The sequence below is a fragment of the Halichoerus grypus genome, chromosome 7, assembly GCF_964656455.1.
Source record: "Halichoerus grypus chromosome 7, mHalGry1.hap1.1, whole genome shotgun sequence".
In the NCBI taxonomy this organism is placed as follows: Eukaryota; Metazoa; Chordata; class Mammalia; order Carnivora; family Phocidae; genus Halichoerus; species Halichoerus grypus.
The window spans coordinates 9276788-9295145 of record NC_135718.1 but is presented as its reverse complement, the minus strand read 5'-3'; the positions used below and the strand labels follow the sequence as shown (position 1 = coordinate 9295145).

At 47.8% G+C, this 18358-nt stretch overlaps 1 protein-coding gene across 3 annotated transcripts in view; it reads left to right on the top strand.

Annotated features, from left to right (window-relative positions):
* Positions 1-17609, top strand: part of DMBT1 (deleted in malignant brain tumors 1) — a 76384-nt gene extending 58775 nt beyond the window's left edge. For all 3 annotated transcript variants that reach the window (XM_078077023.1, XM_078077025.1, XM_078077024.1), the window contains 11 exons: positions 229-261; positions 3883-4036; positions 4321-4523; positions 4966-5286; positions 5939-5959; positions 6978-7007; positions 7263-7413; positions 8690-8898; positions 9724-9908; positions 14107-14495; positions 16980-17609. In XM_078077023.1, the coding sequence (XP_077933149.1) occupies positions 229-261; positions 3883-4036; positions 4321-4523; positions 4966-5286; positions 5939-5959; positions 6978-7007; positions 7263-7413; positions 8690-8898; positions 9724-9908; positions 14107-14495; positions 16980-17277 (1994 nt within the window). In that variant the 3' untranslated portion in view covers positions 17278-17609. The remainder of the gene's footprint in view (positions 1-228; positions 262-3882; positions 4037-4320; positions 4524-4965; positions 5287-5938; positions 5960-6977; positions 7008-7262; positions 7414-8689; positions 8899-9723; positions 9909-14106; positions 14496-16979) is intronic.
* Positions 17610-18358: the final 749 nt, after the last annotated feature.

Genomic DNA, 18358 nt, shown 5'->3' with positions numbered 1-18358 from the left:
TTCTTTACCCTACAGTGAAAATATTCAGTGCCAGGTATGTTGGGAAGTGCTAGCTCCATACTCTAGCCCATCTGGGCCATTCGCAGTGCAAACTGGAATTGTCCAGGCTCTGAGAAGTCCTCCAGTCAGGGATAGAATCATCTACAGTAACATTTCCATACCAAACTAATGACTACGGAATGAAACCTTTTTCAATAAAATCCTAAAATCACTTCATTTTCCTTCCAGATTGGTGGCGCCCATCAACTATAACTACTAATAGTAAGTATCACGGTTTTCCACCTGAGGGCTTGGGATTCTCATCCCCTACACTGCTCCAAAACTGCCCACACACAGCCTGCCTCTATCTTCCAGACACTCAGCCTTTTTTATCCCCCCTGCCAGGTGGATGACTTTTGTTTTAATAAGGAGACCCACTTCTCCTTCTTTTAAGGAAATGAAATAAGTTGTTCTTCAAAGAATAGACTTAAAGGCTTTTATTTCTTGGGGTATCTCCGAAGCTTTGAGAGAAGGAAGGGAGACAATAAATGGATAATTTCACAAGTAATCAATCCTTCGCAAGTAAATTTTTCCTCGTGGCTATTGCTCAATAGCTTTCCATCACTCCTAAGAAATGATATGGCCACTTGTTTATGTCACTGAATATTTTCTTCCCATCATATTAAATGCCTGCTTTGTATTTCATTACACAGCTATGACCACGAATTAGTTTACTAGTCCCCTTGGACGTTTATGTTGTCTATATTTCCACATTGTTATGAAGGATCCTCTGATGTAGAATCTTTTTGTAAGTCTTTGCATATCTCCCCAATTTTTCCTGGAGGAAAGAAATAAATTTACTGGACTAAAGTTAACATAGTCCTTGGTACATAGAATGTACTTAATAAATGCTACCTCTTCTTATGCTAAGTATTTTAAGGTCTTTGCTGTACATATGGTCTAATGGCCATCAAGAATGTTGTAAAATTTCAGAATGTTGAAAAAGAGAAAACAATCTCCTCCCTCAGGTAGCTCACAGTAGTAAATACGTACTACTGAATTTATGATGTAATTACAGGTGTGACAGGTGCTTCAGAGGGGAAGTTCGGTGTGCAAAGAGGGCATATTCACAGAGATTTTACTTGATCGAGGGATTAGGGGAAGTTCTTCACGAAGTGCTGCTGATGCAGCGGCATACAAGAGAGGCGGGCTCACTCGCTGACATGCCCTCCAGCCAGAAGGGACACTTTGTAGGCCTGGGTGGGAAGGAGCTTGGCTGTTGCCAGATCATTCGGAGCTTTGTGCACAGGTTAGAACTCCTGACTTTATCCTAAGGACAGTCGGAGCTGTTGACAAGTTTTAAGCTGGAGAATTGCAAAATCAGAAGTCTGTTTGCAAAAGATCTTCCTTGACTTTTATGCCAAACTGCGCACTTCCTGAGGCCAGAGACCATATCTGCCTTTTACCCTCTTGCATCCTTATTTCTAGCATTGTGTCTGGCATAACATGAATGTTTTCTAAAAAGAGTAAATGAATACATGAATGAATGGGTGAATATTTAATCATAATTGGCATTTTGATACATACACCAACATGCACACATACACAAATGACGGCAGGCCTTATGCCCTATTTTATAACATTCATTTTCACATGAGTATAGAATACTTATTTTTATGTCTTTAACATTAGCATTTTTAAGGTATTGAAATTATTTTTACACCATAAAGTTTATTGGGCACACAGTTTTTCATTCTATGGATATATCACGATTTAATTAAACCATTACTAATCACAGGACAAAAGAATTAATTCTTTCTAAGTCTATTTTATGTACTTAGGTAATCACATACAGTAACACTTTTATTTTATAATCATCTCTATTATATTTTTAGAAATCTGTAATGCATACCATTTGCTCTGACACTTTGGCTTCATCTTTGATTACTTCCCAGTGTAGAAATAGAACTTATGGGTAGGCATATTTTAAAGGCTAAATTATCTTTAAGAAGCACCATTTTTCCACAGAAACAGAGGAAACATTTGCAAATCATACATCTGATAAGAGACTTGCATCTAGAATACATAAAGAACCTTTTACACGTCAATAATAAAAAGTCCAATAACCCAATGAAAGAATGAGCGCAGGATCTGCACAGATATTTCTCCATGGAAGATATACAAATGGTCAATAAGCACATGCAAATATGGCCACTTGTTTATGTCATTGAATATTTTCAATGCAAATATGTCAAACATCACTAGCCATCAGGGAAACGCAAAGCAAATCTACAAAGAGATACAACTTCACACCTAGTAGTTTGGCTAGAATAAAAAAGTCAGATAATAGCAAGTGTTGGTGAGGCTATGGAGAAGTCATAGCCCTCACACCCTGCTGATGGGAATATAAAATGGTACATCCACTGAGAAACAGTTTGGTGGCTCCTCAAAAAGTTAAACATAGAGTTACCATAGGACCCAGCAATTATAGTCCTGGGCATATACTCAGGAGAAAGCATGTATCCACACAGAAACTTACATATGAATGTTCACAGGTGGGCAGCTTTGTTCCTAATAACCCCAAAGTGGAAACCACCTGAATGTTCATCATGGTGAATGGATATACAAAATATGGTCCATCCATACAGCAGAATATTACTTGGCAATAGAAGGAAGTGAAGTCCTGGTGCTTGTTCGTATACGCTACAACAGGGACATACTTTGAAAACATGATGCTAAGCAAAAGAAGCCAGTCACAAAAGACCACATATTTTAAGACTGTATGGATATGATATGTCCAGAATAGACAAATCTGTAGAGACAGAAAGTAGATTAGCAATTGCCTTGGGCTGGGGGCAAACGAAGAGTGACTACTGTTGGGGACAGGGTTTCTCTCTGGAGTAACAAAAATCTTTTCGAATTGACTGTAGTGATGGTTGCAGCATTCTGAATATACTAAAAACCATGAAGCACTGGGTGTTATGAATGAATCGTGGATCACTACATCAAAAACTAATGATATATTGTATGGTGAGATAACATAATAAAATAAAATTAAAAAAAAATACTAAAAACCATTGAATTGTACACTGTAGCAAAAATAAACAAAAAGAGCTGTGAATAAGGGAAGAGCCAGTTTCAATTTCTATTACCACTGAGTATCTAGATATTTTTTAACGGTCTATTAAACAGACCAACAAAAGTTTGAATGCTTAATATTATTTATCATTCTGTGATAAATTATATCAGCTGATACTGTTGAGAGCTTACTATGTGCCAGGCCCTGCTCTCAGGGTTCACGTGTCTTATCTCATTTAATTCACCCAGGAATCTGATGAGGCAGATGTTATTAGCACTCCCATTTTTCAGATGAGGAAACTGAGGCAGAGAGTTTCAGTAACTTGCTCGAGATCATGAATCTGATAAAGGCAGAGCCAAGATGCAAGCCCAGGCCTTCTGTGGCAGAAACCGTGTGGTCGACCCCACTTCCCACTACTTCTTGTCAACTGGCCGGAAACCCTAGGGAATAAGTTATATTGCAGAGTGCTCTCCACGGGCCAGCACTCCCGCTCAGCCAAGATGATCCCTGTGCTCCACCGAACAATGACAATAATAACTTTGTTGCTTTCTTGGCGTTTTTGCGACAAGGTGACTCATGTTCTCTCTGAAGCTTGGGTCACCTCTTGGCAGAGAGTCACTTTTCCAGGCCCCATGAGGGAGGCAGATCCTCAGATCAAGGCCCCTAATGTGGGGCAGCCCAGGACCAGGCCCAAGAGAGGAAAAACCGAGTCATGGTGTAAGGTTGGGGGATGAAGCCTGAGGACTCTTACCCGGAAGACAATTGCTTGTACAACACACTTGAAACCTGCCATGTTGGCGTGTCCCTCTCTGTCTCCTCTATAGGACCCTTTTTAGATTGTGGCGGCTTCTTATTCAATGCCAGTGGGGCATTTTCCAGCCCATCCTACCCTGGATACTACCCCAACAATGCCGAATGTGTCTGGGAAATAGAAGTGAACTCTGGCTACCGCATCAATCTGGGCTTCAGTCATCTGCAGTAAGTAACACTCAGATCACCTGGTGAAGGATGGGCCTCCACGGTCTGCGTTGTGTGCTGGGCTGAGATGCTTTTCACTCTCAGGTGCCACCGGCTAGACATTATGTTGCTCTGATCCTACCATGAAGCATTAGGCAACATAGGGAAGTCCTTTGATATGATTAAAGAAGAGCAAGAAGAAAATCTTAGGTTCAGTAACATGGCTCGTGAAAGTCCGAACTATCTGTAAAAGACAGGAGCAATAGAAATTTCAATGTTGACATGAGTGCATTTTTTTCATACAGGCTGGAGACGCATAGAAATTGCAATTTTGATTATGTTGAAATTTCTGATGGATCACTGAATAGCAATAACTTGCTGGGGAAAATTTGTAATGACACCAGGCAAATATTCACATCTTCTTACAACCGAATGATTGTTCGATTTCGAAGTGATGTCAGTGTCCAAAACACCGGCTTTTCTGCTTGGTATAACTCCTTTCCTAGAGGTGCGTTCAAACTAAATCTGACAGAACTGACTTTCGGGGCTCGGTGTGTTTAGGCGGACCCTGCTTCCGTGCGTGTCATGGTTCCTATGTTAATGCAAAGAAGGACCTCAGCCATGTGTTGCCCCTCCTCCTCCTTATCTCACAGCCGACTCTGATAAACCAAGGCCAAGAGATGTGGGGAATCGCGGACACACCTTGGCCTTGGGTTTGCCACTTCCTGGGAGACCTGGTGACTGACCTTGCTGAGCCAACGTGTCCCCATCTGGAGGGGGAGGGGGTCTGAGCTCTGTGGTGTCTTAAGCCCCTTCCAGCTGATCTTGGAGATGTCTGTACCCTGATCAGTCACCTGGGGACTTTAGGAGGGAGCAAGGCCCATGGGTTATTCGGCCTTCGAGATCTGTTGTGGGAATGACCCTCAGTTCTTATGCCATGTATCTTTCAGACGCCAGCTTGAGATTAGTCAATTCAAACTTCTCCTATAATGCATGTGCCGGGCGTGTGGAAATTTACCACGGTGGCACGTGGGGGACGGTGTGTGACGATTCCTGGGGCATTCAGGATGCCCAGGTGGTCTGCAGACAGCTGGAGTGTGGATATGCAGTATCCGCTGTGGGAAACGCCTATTTTGGGCCCGGCTCTGGCCCCATCACCCTGGATGACGTGGTGTGCTCAGGGACTGAATCTACTCTCTGGCAGTGCCGGAACCGAGGCTGGTTCTCCCATAACTGTGCCCACAGTGAAGACGCTGGAGTCATTTGCTCAGGTACCACGTGGCGTCATTCGTGGAAGGCCCCTTTCACCTCCAACCTGCTGCAGGGTGAAAGTTAAGGGCTGGTGGTTGATGGTGTTTGTGGCTCAGTCCCGGGGGTGGAGGTGGGACTGGAGCTTGGCAGCTGTGCCCTTGGTCTTCGCGCTCCAGAAGACCATGCAAGGGCCCCGTTGTCTCTGGTGGGTTATACTGGCCACAGGGCTAGTATGCATGTGTGTTCTCACCCTTCCATTTGCTCTGGGACCTTTAGCAATGAGTCTCATCTGTCAGCCTCAGTCTCCTCCTGTACGAAGAGGAGATGGTCATGATGCATCTGCATCCAATGGCGATTAGAGACCTAAGTGGCTCATTCGTGTAAAACCTTAGAACAATTCCAGACAAGTAGGAAATGAGGAATAAGTGATGCTGTGACCTTGGTCGTGGCACTGATGACCCCCAAGTGATGATAAGGCTGGGGGAGCAGCAGGGGAGACCCGCCCAAGGCCTCCCCCTAGTAGCACAGGCCTTACGGCAGTAACTCCACAGGCCATGGGTGCACTCACAGAAGAGGTCAGACTGTGAGTCACATGGGTATGCCCCTGCCGCATGCGGGCCCCTCCTCCCGCCACACTTCAGCGACTAATGCTTTTCTCTTATTCCTTTTCAGGAAGCCAGCCAACAACGCACGGTAAGTACCTGTCCTTCCTACCCAGCCGCCTGGTGGTGGTGCAGGGCATGCCACTCCCTCTCCCAGGAATTGCCCCTTATGTCTTCCTCGGCACCGGTATCCCCTCCAGCAGATGTCCCCACCCGAGGAGAGCTGGGCCTCTCTCTGGGCTCCTCTTTGACCATCAGTGGCCTGGCCAGCCTAAGATTCAGATCTCCGGTCAGTCCCTGGGAGAGGCCAGCCACCTGTGTAGGTTCGGACACCAGACCCTGGTCAGTGCAGGCCAGTGGGTCCTGCTTCATCACTGAGCTCCGTGTGTAACCACCAAAAGCTCCTGGCTGCCCGCTCCGGAACCGCTGCTGAACCTTCTCTAAGCATTCGCAGCACACTCCTGGCTCCTGAGATCTTTCCCCTCCATCCCCACCCTCCCCTCCTCACCACCAGCCTCCTACAGCAGCGACCCCTCAGCCTTGCCCCCATCCATTCTTCACACAGCAGCTGGGGGCGTCCTTACGAAATGCCAATGTCAATCCCAGCCTCCACACCTTCGCACCCTTCATGTGACTCTTCAGGGCCATCTGGGTGTAGATTCCCATGTCTGGGGACAGATCCACTTCCTTTGTCTGTTTCGTTTCCTCCCCCCACCCCTCCTGCTCCATCCACACTGATGTTCCCTAAGTGTGCTAGTGACTGTCAGGCCTGGGTCCCCCTGCATGGAACCCCCCTCTCTACTTTTTTGCCTGACCACTCCCCCCCGCCCCGATTACCTGCCCCCCTTTCTCTGCTCAGTCTGGGTCAGGAGCCAACGCTCTGGGCTCCCACCATGTCCTGGGCTTACCCTGATCACAGCCGCATCCTGCCACGCTGGGATTTGCTCTTGCCCGTCCACCGCTCCAGGCCATGAGCTCTCTGAGGGCGCACATCCAGCATCTCGCTGTGAACCCAGGGTTGGCACCTTTCTGCACAGACCAAGTGAGCACCGAACATTTGTGCCAACGATACCAAGAAACTGATTGTTATCTTTTCTCTTGGTCAACAGCTCCTGTTCACGATGCCACCCGCCCAAACAGTAAGTTTGGGGCTCCCTGACAAACCCCCTTTCCCTTCCCCTCAATGACAGTGCCGCTGGGTGGGGCAGCGGGGATGGGGGTAGGGGGACAGTGACAAAAATGAGGAGATGGCTTCCCTGAGTAGAGCCTCCCTGGACAGTCCAGGTCTACACCACCTCCTGCTGGCTTTCTGTCTAGGGGGTTGTTTAAAAATTTCCCCAGGTGACTGTGCAGCAGGCTCTGGGGGCCCTCCAGATTTTCATTTCTTCCGACAGCAAATTATTCCTGCGGAGGCTTCCTGTCCCAGCCATCTGGGTACTTTTCCAGCCCGTTCTATCCAGGGAACTATCCAAACAACGCCCGATGTGTGTGGGACATTGAAGTCCAAAGTAACTACCGTGTGACTGTTGTCTTCAGAGATGTCCAGTAAGTGTGTGGGTGCAGAGGAGAACACGTGGGGGCCTCACAGATATCGTAGAACAGAATAAATGGCACCTAGCTCTTCAGGAGAGTTGTTGGCCCAATTGACATATTCTCTTATGGGTTCAATTTTTCACCTAGCCCAGAGGCACCCTGTGGAGGTGGGGCCGGGACAAGAGCCCTGGTTTAAAGTCCCAGGTCTGTCACTCATTTGCTGTGTGCCCACAGGAAATCACTTAATTTTCCTGAACCTTGGTCAAAACAAGGAAATAAAATACCTGCTTTCCTCTCATCTCTGGCTACTGGGAAGGTCACGAGAGAGAAAGAGGTGAAAATACTTGGAAAAGGTTATCCAACGGGAAGGATGCCTGTTAGGAGTAAGAGTAACACACAGAATCCTATTAACCACACCAGGTTGTTTTTTTTTTTTAACCCTTTTTTCTTCACTGCCTCCTTTTTTTGGGGGGTGAGTTCTGGCGGGTCAAGTAGAGGTGGAGAGATCTCTGCTGCAGAGGCTCATTTATCTGTTCCTCATTCAGTGAAAAGGGGGAATCACTGCTTTAAGCAGAGGACACAGCGTCAAAGCCACGTTATGATTGGTCCAAGGAGGGGCGTGGCCAAGCAGAGGTACGAGTATTTTCTGGTGTCCAGGAAAGAGGGTGCCATCATTTCTTTTGTAATAGCCTTTCCTGAACACAATAGTCTCCTCTCTTGCTTTTTGGTTGCTGTGGCTTTGCGAATCTCTGCCTTGGAAATTCATTTGGAGTTTTGCAGAAGTTATAATATTATTTTAACCTCCTCATCATTACAATTCATTCTGGATCTCAGAGACTGTACTGAAAGCTCATGTGATCCTATGGAGGAAGGTCGACCACCTAACCTTCAGAGAGGTTATTTGACTTGTCCGATATTCATTAGTCCAGTTATTTATTTCTATCACTATGGATTCATGACTATTTATTTTGTTCAATGGGAAGCCAGGGTCTTTTTGATTGAAGAAGCAGTCTAAGGCAGGTTGTGATCCTTTCCTTTCATGATGCAAAGGAGTGTCAGGAGAGGGGCTGTCGATTTCGTATGTGTGACCCCAAAAGTTAGGACGAAGTTTCGTGCATGGCAGTCACAGGGAAGTGAATATCATTCTTTTATTTTCAACTATTAATTTTGTCAGTATTTCTGCCACAAAGGTGTGACCCTCCCCACCCCCCCACCTCACTGAGATCTGACCCCCTGCATCAAATCCTGGCTGAAAGTGACGCCAGAACTCTGTGTTCTGTCCCTGCAGGCTTGAAGGTGGCTGCAACTACGACTACATTGAAGTGTTCAACGGCCCCTCCCACAGTTCCCCTCTGATTGCCCGCGTTTGTGATGGAACCAAGGGCTCCCTCAGTTCCTCATCGAACTTCATGTCCATTCGCTTCGTCAGCGATGGCAGCATCACGAGGAGGGGCTTCCAGGCCAGCTACTACTCCAGCCCTTCTGAAGATAACACCAGTAAGGCCCCTCGTGGGGGCTCGTTGCGGGGGACACCTCTGCTCCACCCTTCTGTGGTTGCGAAATAAGAAACTAGAGCAGCTTTGTCAGGTCACCAAGGCTTGATCTGGTGCTGAAAGGGGCCACGAGCAGTGGTCTTGGGACTCCGGCTGCCCAGAAATGAGGTCAAGGGCCAGAACTGGCTGATGGGCGGTGTGGTGGTCTTACTGTGGTCAGCAGAGACTAAAAAGAAGATGTGAGGTCATACTTTCAGTACATGGTGAGATGTCAGTGCCAAGGACACAGGTGACCACCTGGCCCCTGGACTATGTCCCAAGACAGCATATTTGGCTGCTATCTGAAGATGGACTGAGCCGATCACTCAGCCACTTCCAGCTAATGGCCACAATTTGAGCTGTTAAATGGACTGATTTATAGATTGGCTTAGGGACTGAGTGAGGTGATGTCCAAGCTCTCTTTTGCAGTCAGGATTTTAAGCATTGACCTATTCCATAGCTAAAAGACTTTATTTTATAACATCTCCACCATTCAACCGGAGCATTACTTTACTTTATGGATAAATGGTAGATTGGCAAAACATTTTACTCATTTCACATCCTGCCTCCATTTCTCCATCAGGGGAATCCTAAGTCCCTATGCCCTCGAAGGGGTCTTGTGAGAATAACACTGACCTGAGTCATGGGGCACCTGGGGGGTTGTGGTGAGGGCTATCCAATGTGGGCCGTCTTTGTCCGCCATCTTGGTCTCTGCATCTTTATACGGGAGGAGCGCCTAGTGGGCTTGCTGGGGTGCTGAATGCCTGCATTATTTGCCCTTGTCCACCAGAGCTGCTTTGTCTGCCAAACCACATGCAAGCCAGTGTGAGCAGGAGCTACCTCCAATCCCTGGGCTATTCTGCCAAGGACCTTATCATTCCCACCTGGAATGAAAACTCCCAGTGTCAGCCCCAAATAACGGCCAGCCAGGTGACATTCACAATTCCATACTCGGGCTGCGGCACCATCGAGCAGGTAAGTCTAGGGCTTCCTACTCTATCTCCTGCTGAATAAGCTTTCTTATAGTGATGTATGCTGTGTTTCTTGAATCTAGGGATTCAAGCGACATGATGATGGTATAACCAGTGTAATCAGGGTAAAGATTTAAATCTGTCCCTTAGTGCCATGATGTAGCTGTAGCCATTTCCAAGTGTAAGGATGAGGAAGGAAGGTCAGCAGGCCATTTTCCCCCACACTGTCATGCACAGAGGGTGCATGGCAGGCTGCCATTCCCATCAGCAATAATCATAGCAGCTCCCAGGGGCAGCTCCAGATTTTGTAGGGCCTGAAGCTTATACAGTTTGGGGTTGGGGTTAGTGAGAGGGGTGGGTGCCTCATGAAACAGAAGAATGCAAACGTATCTTACTTTTATAAATATTACAGAAACATATGGCTGTGCCAATACACTGCTAGGCATTGGAGGAACCTGCATAGGGGAGGTCCTGAGGCTGAAGCTTTATTAGCTTCACAGTAAATCAGCCTCTGCAGCTGAGCCGTCACCATCTAGGGTGACCAGCTGTCTCGGTTTACCTGGGACTTTGCAGATGTCAGCATGGAAAAGTCCCATGTTCCACAAAACTCCTCAGTCCTGAGCAAAATGGATAGATGCTCATCCTCCCAGGGCCAAATACTAGGATCAGCCGGTGTCATACTCCCCAGATACCCATCAAGTATTCTGTCATTGTCACCCCACTTTAAAAATAGAGGGGCTGGGCTTCGAGAGGTCAAGCAGGTTGCGCAAGGCCACTTGGCCAAGAAGTAGCAGGACAAACATCAGACTCTGAAAATCTCCAAAACCTTATACTGAGTGAAAGAAGCCAGCCACACAAGAGTACCTACTCTGTGATTCCATTTCTATAAAATTCAGGAATGGGGAATAAATGTATGATGGAAAGCCGACCTGGTTAGAGGGGATTGCCTGCAAAGGGGCAGGAAGGAGCTGTTTTGGTTCTTGGAAATGTTCTGTATCTTATTGTGGTGGTGATTATTGTCAAACCTCACTGAATGACATGCCTACAATGGTTGCATTTAATTTTATGTAAATTTATTTGAAATCATCTAAATTCTGAATTTGGGGATGACACCTAAGTAATCACTTCAAGATTTTGTCTGTTAGGGAACAGACATGATGCAAATAATGTGGCTTAGGACTACAGTAAATACACAACATGAAATGCTTGAATATGTACAATGTGCATGACACACACGTTCAGAGGATGTCAGTTTGTCATTCACCAAAGATGTACTGAGCATTTGCTGTGAGCCAGCACTGGGCTAGGTGCTAAGATGACACTGTTAATTACCTGGCAAGGTAATTTCCTGATCCTTTGACACGTAAGAAACAATGGGAGAGGAAGAGGATAGTCATTTAGCCAAACAGATTGGCCTATCAGCCACGGGTGGGTGCCTAGGCCCAAGGGTCCATAATTGCCCTTATGGCCACCTGGCTCCTTTCCTCAGTTCCTACAGATACCAAGTCTCCTTCTGAGATGAACTGAGTGAGTCAGGGAGACTTACATGAAGACAAGGGTACATATCAGTCATGCTATGCAAATGTTCTAGTCAACCAGACTTATATTTTGCCCTGTAATTTAATTGTGTTGGATTCTGGTTTGTCATGAGTTTAGTCAGTAGGAGTCAGTGCACCAAAGATGATTCTCCCTCCCGGTTCCAAGTGTGCAGCCTGGAGACTGATATCTGAGCCACCCCATCGATGTTCCTTCATGTCCATTAGAAGCCACCAAAGCAGTATGCCAATGCTGGTTCTCGTAAGGTGGCTGGTGGTGGCCAGCATGCACTACACTCTCATTCCTCCATTTATTTAAATACCTGCGTCCCCTACCAGACCGAGTGCCCAGTGGCTGGTGTGGGGCCTAACCCTTTATAATCGGATTATAAACAGCTGATCATGCCAGCCACTGAACTCAGTTCTACGTGACTTTCAAAATTCTTAGGGCAACATTCATTCCCACGTAATCACAAGGAATTGGAGGCTTACAGAAGTTAAGTCATTTGCCCGAGGCCACATGGTCATGTTCTGCTGAGCCAGGATTCAAAGCCAGGACAGCATGATCTGCAGGCAGAGCCGACCACAGCTCCCCCAGGAGCCTCGCTGAGCGGGGTCTGACGAATGGTGGCTCGTGTGGCTGAGTAGGCGAGGTCTCCCTACCACATGAGACGGATATCAAGGGGAAGAGTCCCAGTCTTCATGGGAATAGCAGTTGACTTATCTGCAAGATGTCTCCTTACATCCTGTGTTCCTTCCGAACCGAGCAAACACCTAATAATGAATTTTAATCTAAAATCAGAACTGCATCTTGCGATCAAGAAATAAACCTGCATTCCATGTTCATTGCTTGGAGTGGATTCAGAATTTAGCTTGAGCATAGAAGCCACAGACAAATGTGAATTCCAAGAAAACTTTGATTTTAGTGTACAGAGTTAAACTGAAGTCACCTTAGCTTGTCTTTGAAGGAGTAACAGAGTCACATTTATATGGTTTCTTTTGACAACTAGCACTCGCATATAAAGCCCATTATTTTTTTCTTTTTTTTTTAAGAAAATATAGTGTATTTTCCTTGCATGAATGGAGGGCGTAGGATAGATGAAGTCTCCCCACCCCACCAGAGGGATGCCTTCCCAGAGCTGGGTCCAGAGTGCGGATTCTGGCACTCCCCTGCAGGCCTGGGGCTGCAGAAACCTCCCTGGCCCAATGAAGAAAACGGGGTGGCAAAACCATTTTAAATTACTTGTTAAATTTTTCTCCACATGTTTTTCTGGAAGGGACAAATTCAGAGTTGAGTTATGCAACCACAAGCATGAAGCGAAAGCCTTTCCAACACATGCTGTTCTGAAGAACAATGATATTTAAGGTGTACAAGTGCTGGATTGAGCAGAGAGCTTGTCTAATCTTCCAAATGGCCAAGAATAGAATTTGGTTCTTGACAGGGTGCATGACTACATGTGACTTGAAAAACCTCTTTTTTTTTTCTTAAGAGTAACCTAGCCTCACATTTTAGGACTTCTATTTAGGCCACCATGGTGTTCTTTTTGTGCTCGTTCTTGCAAAAGTATCCATTGCTTATGGGAACTTGTACTTGGCTAACAGAAAGAAGTTTGCTTCTGGCCATCACCATATCGGGAGGGAAAGAGTTACTCCCTTTCTCTGCCAGGCAATGACTGGCTTGTGCTTGCCTCATTTGAGGCCAGATGATCATGGAGCTTCCAGAGGGCCTGGTTCACCTGTGTCCTCTCAGCCATCTGGGCCCCATTCTTCATCCGTTATAGTACTTTTGTGGGCCCTGCCCCCTGTACCTTTCATTCATTCCATGGTATCTACTGATGCTCCTCACAGTATCGTTGACACTGTACCAAGCCCTGATGACATCATCTTATCCTTGAGATGCTCACAGACCACTGGGTGCAAGGCTCTCTCCCTTGAAGGTCACTCTTAAGCACATCAAATGGCATGAGAGACCAACATTCTGAGGAATTTGCTGCTTGCTAAAAGGCACATTAGGAACCTGTCCCGTGGTACAGGGAGTGACAAAGCAGCATGTGACAGGAAGTGCTCCAGCATTGCTCAGTCCACATGAGCCTCTGGGGGAGCCCCTACCCCAGGGGTCAGAGTCCCACTGCAGCTAAAACTCCACCCTCTGTCACTTCCGGTCCTGGCAGCCTCAGACACCAAGCTGCTACTGAGCCATCCAAACAGCACAGTGAAATCTAATCCCACCAGCCTCTCCCTCAAGTACATGGCCGCCTCCCTTGGTTTCTTCCAGCCACAGCGAGAATGAAGCAAAGCAAGCATGAAAGGCCCTAAGCCATGGAGTCTGGACTCAGCTTGGTCATTCAGCAGGGCAAGGGGTCATCCAGACACACCCATCTTCCCATGGGGAGCAGCTCCTAGGAGGCCCCAACACCTGGCCCACACTGCTGTCCCCATCACGTGGTAGAGGAAGGGGTTGTGTGAAAGGAGGGAGTCCTGCTAGTTAAGCCGCATGCCCAGCCCAGATAATGGGAGCCGTGGCAGTCATGTGCCTTCTCTGTGTGGTCCTGGGAGGGTTTTAAAGTCTGGCTGAGTCACTTCCCTCTCACTGTAAACAAATCAGCAGTGAGCTTCCCTTAACAGGTGATATTTGCTTGACTTTGCTCTCCTGTCTTTGTCTCCCAGGTAGATAATGATACCATCACCTATTCCAACTTCCTCAAAGCAGCTGTTCCAAGTGCCATCATCCAGAGGAAGAAGGATCTCCACATTCACATCAGCTGCAAAATGCTCCAGAACACCTGGGTTAACACCATATACATTGCTAATGACACCATCGAGGTCAATGAAGTGCAGTACGGCAATTTTGATGTGAACATTTCCTTTTATACATCTTCTTCATTTTTACATCCGGTGACCAGCAGCCCGTACTATGTGGACCTGAACCAGAACTTGTACCTTCAGGCTGAGATCATCCATTCTGACACCTCCTTGTCCTTGTTTGTGGATACCTGTGTGGCGTCCCCATATTCCAACGACTTTACATCTCTGACTTACGACCTAATCCGGAGTGGGTAAGGAGTGTCTTCGCGGGGTGAATGTCAAGCTTCACCTGACAATTCAAACATGAGTAGCCTAAAGTCTCAAGGACTTTGGTTCTAGTAGAGCGAACTTAACCAGTCAGGTTGTCATACCTGGTTAACATCTAGGGAAATGAATGTGCGGGGAAGTGAATGAACCACCAGTGGTCACCAAGCAGGTTAGCTGTAACTGGGATTTGACCCAGGTAATCGAACTCCATAAGAAGACATGCGTGTAGTGGGGAAAGCCTTGATTCTGCAGCAGATTGAGATGCCAGTCTTCCATGTACCAGCTGCATCATTCCGGGCGGGCAATCATATCCTCTGAGCCAGTCTCTTCCCCCATCAGATGAGAATATTGCTGTCCACATCATAGGCTGTTGGGAGGATGAAATGGGAAGGAGTCGATGGGACCTGGGCAAAGAGCATGCACAGCAGGTGGTCCACAAGGAATACTGTGGGTAACAGGGGTCAGCAGGGGTCTCTTGACCTAGCAGCTGAGAATGGTGGTTCTAACCAAGCTCAAGAGATGCAGAGGTCAGGCCAGTGGTGCCCAGGCTGGGGTGGTGCCCAGATTGGGCTCCTCCACTACAGTCCTGCTTCCCTGGATGACAGGATGCTGGTGAGGTCGAATTTGCCTCTTTGGAGCTCATCAAGGAGTCCTGGGATGCTGGGATGTACACTCCCATCCTTACTCCTTCGTCTCTGTCCACTGGTGTGTGCACCATTTCTTTGCTTATAATTTGACCTTGGCACCTCAGTAACAATCACATAGAAGTACAATATAAGAGTTGTACTGATAGGCTAAGGGGCTTTGCTAGGAATCAGGGTTGGGAAGTTAAATTTTACACCTCCCGGAGATATTAAAAACAGCACCTTTTTCCAGGCACAGTTTGAATATGTGTCAGTTCAGTAAACAGGTATTGAGGCTTGCCTTGTTCAGTCTGTGTGGTTGGTACAATTCACAACAGCCCCCTTGGTAGCAAAGATGGGGGAGAAGCTTACCCAAATTCTCTTTCTACAAATAGTGACAAAGTGACATTTGAATTTATGTCAGATGACTGAGATTAACACAAATGAGTGATTTGGTTCATTTTTGCTAAAATATTATTTTTGGTCAAATTCTGGCATATATGTATATAAGATAATGCAATTTCCTCGGGAGGGGGGGTGTGCACGTGGGGGTAGATGTGGACCCAGCTGTACCTGGAGGGACACATTGGCTAAACCTGAGGATCAGCCAGATCACCCACCTGGATGCCCATTAGAGGAATCTGGATCTTCAGACACACCCATTCCCGGCCCCACCTGCACATTCACTTTATTAGGTCTGTCGTGGGGCTTGGGTATCTGTATTTTCAAAACCTCCCCCCGCCCCATGATTCTGAAGTGCAGCATGGGTTAGGGAGCTCTGGCCCATACAGACCACCCTGACTGGTGTGGCTTTATGGGAAATGCAATTATTGCCCAGCAGCCCCTGGGTTACCCTGACCTCATTTACAACTGTCCTACTTCCTGACGAGGTTCTGCGTACTTTCTTTCTCTCCTTTGCTGCTAAACTGACCCCTGTTGAAAAAAGAATGTGGTATTTGAGAGAATGTGCATTGAAAGTGGAGGAAGGAACCTCTGGAAGGGGGAAAGAAGATACTGAGTGAACCCTGGGCCACATTTCCAGGCAGAATCAGGCTGCCTTAGTGACAGCTCCCATCCACCACAAAAATTTCCACCCTAAACCCCATGGACCAGTTTCTTTGCTCTCCTCTTTGCTACATCACCCCAAATCCTCCTGTTAAGAGGTGTTCCTGGGTTATGCAAGCTGCTTACTCAACTGGGGGTAGAGGTGGGAGATGCTCTTCACCCATATCTTAGTAAAGTTTCTTTCAGGGGATTCTTAAGTAACCTTCCTGCTAACACCAGTGGCGATGAGACATCTGAGGGAATAAGGAGGCAGTGGATATTGGAGTGGGGGGTACTGGAGAGTACTCAGGCTCATGTGGAAAGTACAGCCATCCAGGGCTCAGGGCAAGTTGAGGTGGGTCAGGAGACACAGCCCCAGAAATTTGGGAGGGGGTGGGAGTGGTAGCCACCAAAGACATCAGAGAGTAGCCCAGTGCCACCTTGCCTGGCCCTGAGACCAGGAAAGGAAAGGAAATGTCATCTTCCTTCATGCCGTCTCTCTGGGCCCTGCTGCTTCCGTCACTCCCCTGGGTTTCCAGGGCCATCCAGCGTGGGGTCACCGAGCACCCACTGTGCAATATGGGGCCTGCTTGTCTGTGTGGAAACCCTGGGCCGATTTGCTGCTTTAAGATGCTGCTGACATACCAGAGCTGCTGGGGTTCTCCTGGAGGCTGACAGGCGATGTGTGGACCACACGTTCTGAGGGAAGGAAGGTGCGGCCGGAGGCATGGGCCTGGCCCATGCGTGTCATGAAGAAGGCAGTGAATCCATAGCTGACGGGCTGCTTTTCTCTTCTTCCAGGTGCGTGAAGGACAACACCTACCAATCTTACCCTCAGCCGTCGCCTCGCATCACCAGATTCAAATTCAGTTCCTTCTACTTCCTGAGGCGCTTCCCCTCCGTGTACCTGCAGTGTAAGATGGTGGTGTGCAGGACTAACGACTACTTCTCCCGCTGCCGCAGAGGCTGCGTCCTGAGGTCCAAGAGGGATGTGGGCTCCTACCAGAAGAAGGTGGATGTCGTCCTGGGACCCATTCAGCGGCAGGTCCCACACACCGAGAAGAGCAACCTGGCTAAGTGGCGGACCTCCCGCCCCTAGATCCATGACCTGCGGGGACCCGGGTTGTTTCTGTTGGTGTCGCGCTCCACCCCAGAGTGGGCACCCACCACGTGCCAGGCCTGCTGTGCTCCACGGGACGATACGGACTTAGCTAGATCGCTTCTCGCCTTCTTCCATGGGCTCCTGGTCTATGGGGGACCACGTGTGGTGCTTGGTCGAGAGAGTTCTGATCTGCGACACAGACACCCCTGACACTTTTGTCCTCTGGCTTCTGAACTCCCCGAACCTCACACTCCTCGACTGTGAAACAAAAATGTTAATACCTACCGGTTAGGACTGTTGAGGCGGTGCAATAAAATAATGTTAGTTAAACTGCCTTGAGGTCTGCCTGGTTCAAGTTCTTGGGTGCGAAAAATGGTGGGTCTTGTTACTATGGTTGCTGTCACCAATATCAACAACACGACGTTAACGATTACATTATTGCTCATGACGGTAATAACAAGAGGCCCCTGTGTCCCCAGGCAGGGCCGTGGGGATGCAGGCAGGATCGGTTTATTCCAGTGGCTCACAAGGCTGACATTTTGGTGGTCAGCCATTCTGTCTCCTCATCTAGAACAGAGCTCCGATTTCACGCTCTGCTCTTTTCTTGTGGGTGTGGACAAGGAAACGACTGCAGAGGGATTGCCAGGATCTCCGGTCCAGGCTGAGGACAGGTCAGCAGATGTGGTGGCCCCGGTGACAGGGTTAGGTGTGGGGTAGCAGCAGTTGTCGCAAACCCTCCTCCTGGTTACTGGGTTCCACCCCATGGGGCATCCTTGGCGGCTCTGTCTCCTTGTGTCGCATATTCAGGCAGTGAGCACGTCCAGCTGATTCTAGGCTCTTACCTCACATATGCCCTCCTTGAAGGACTATTATATGCCAGGAGAAAAATAACAAACAGAAAGAGATCAAAATCCCTGCCCCCCTGGAGCTTACCTTCCACCAGAAGGGGATGCAATCCAGAAATGAGTTGAGTGCATGGCACCTGCCGTGGGTTGGAGCTATGGAGAGACACAGGACAGGGTGCCGGGTGATGGGTGCTGATGGGGATGCTGCCCACCGCACTCTTCTCCCTTCTTTT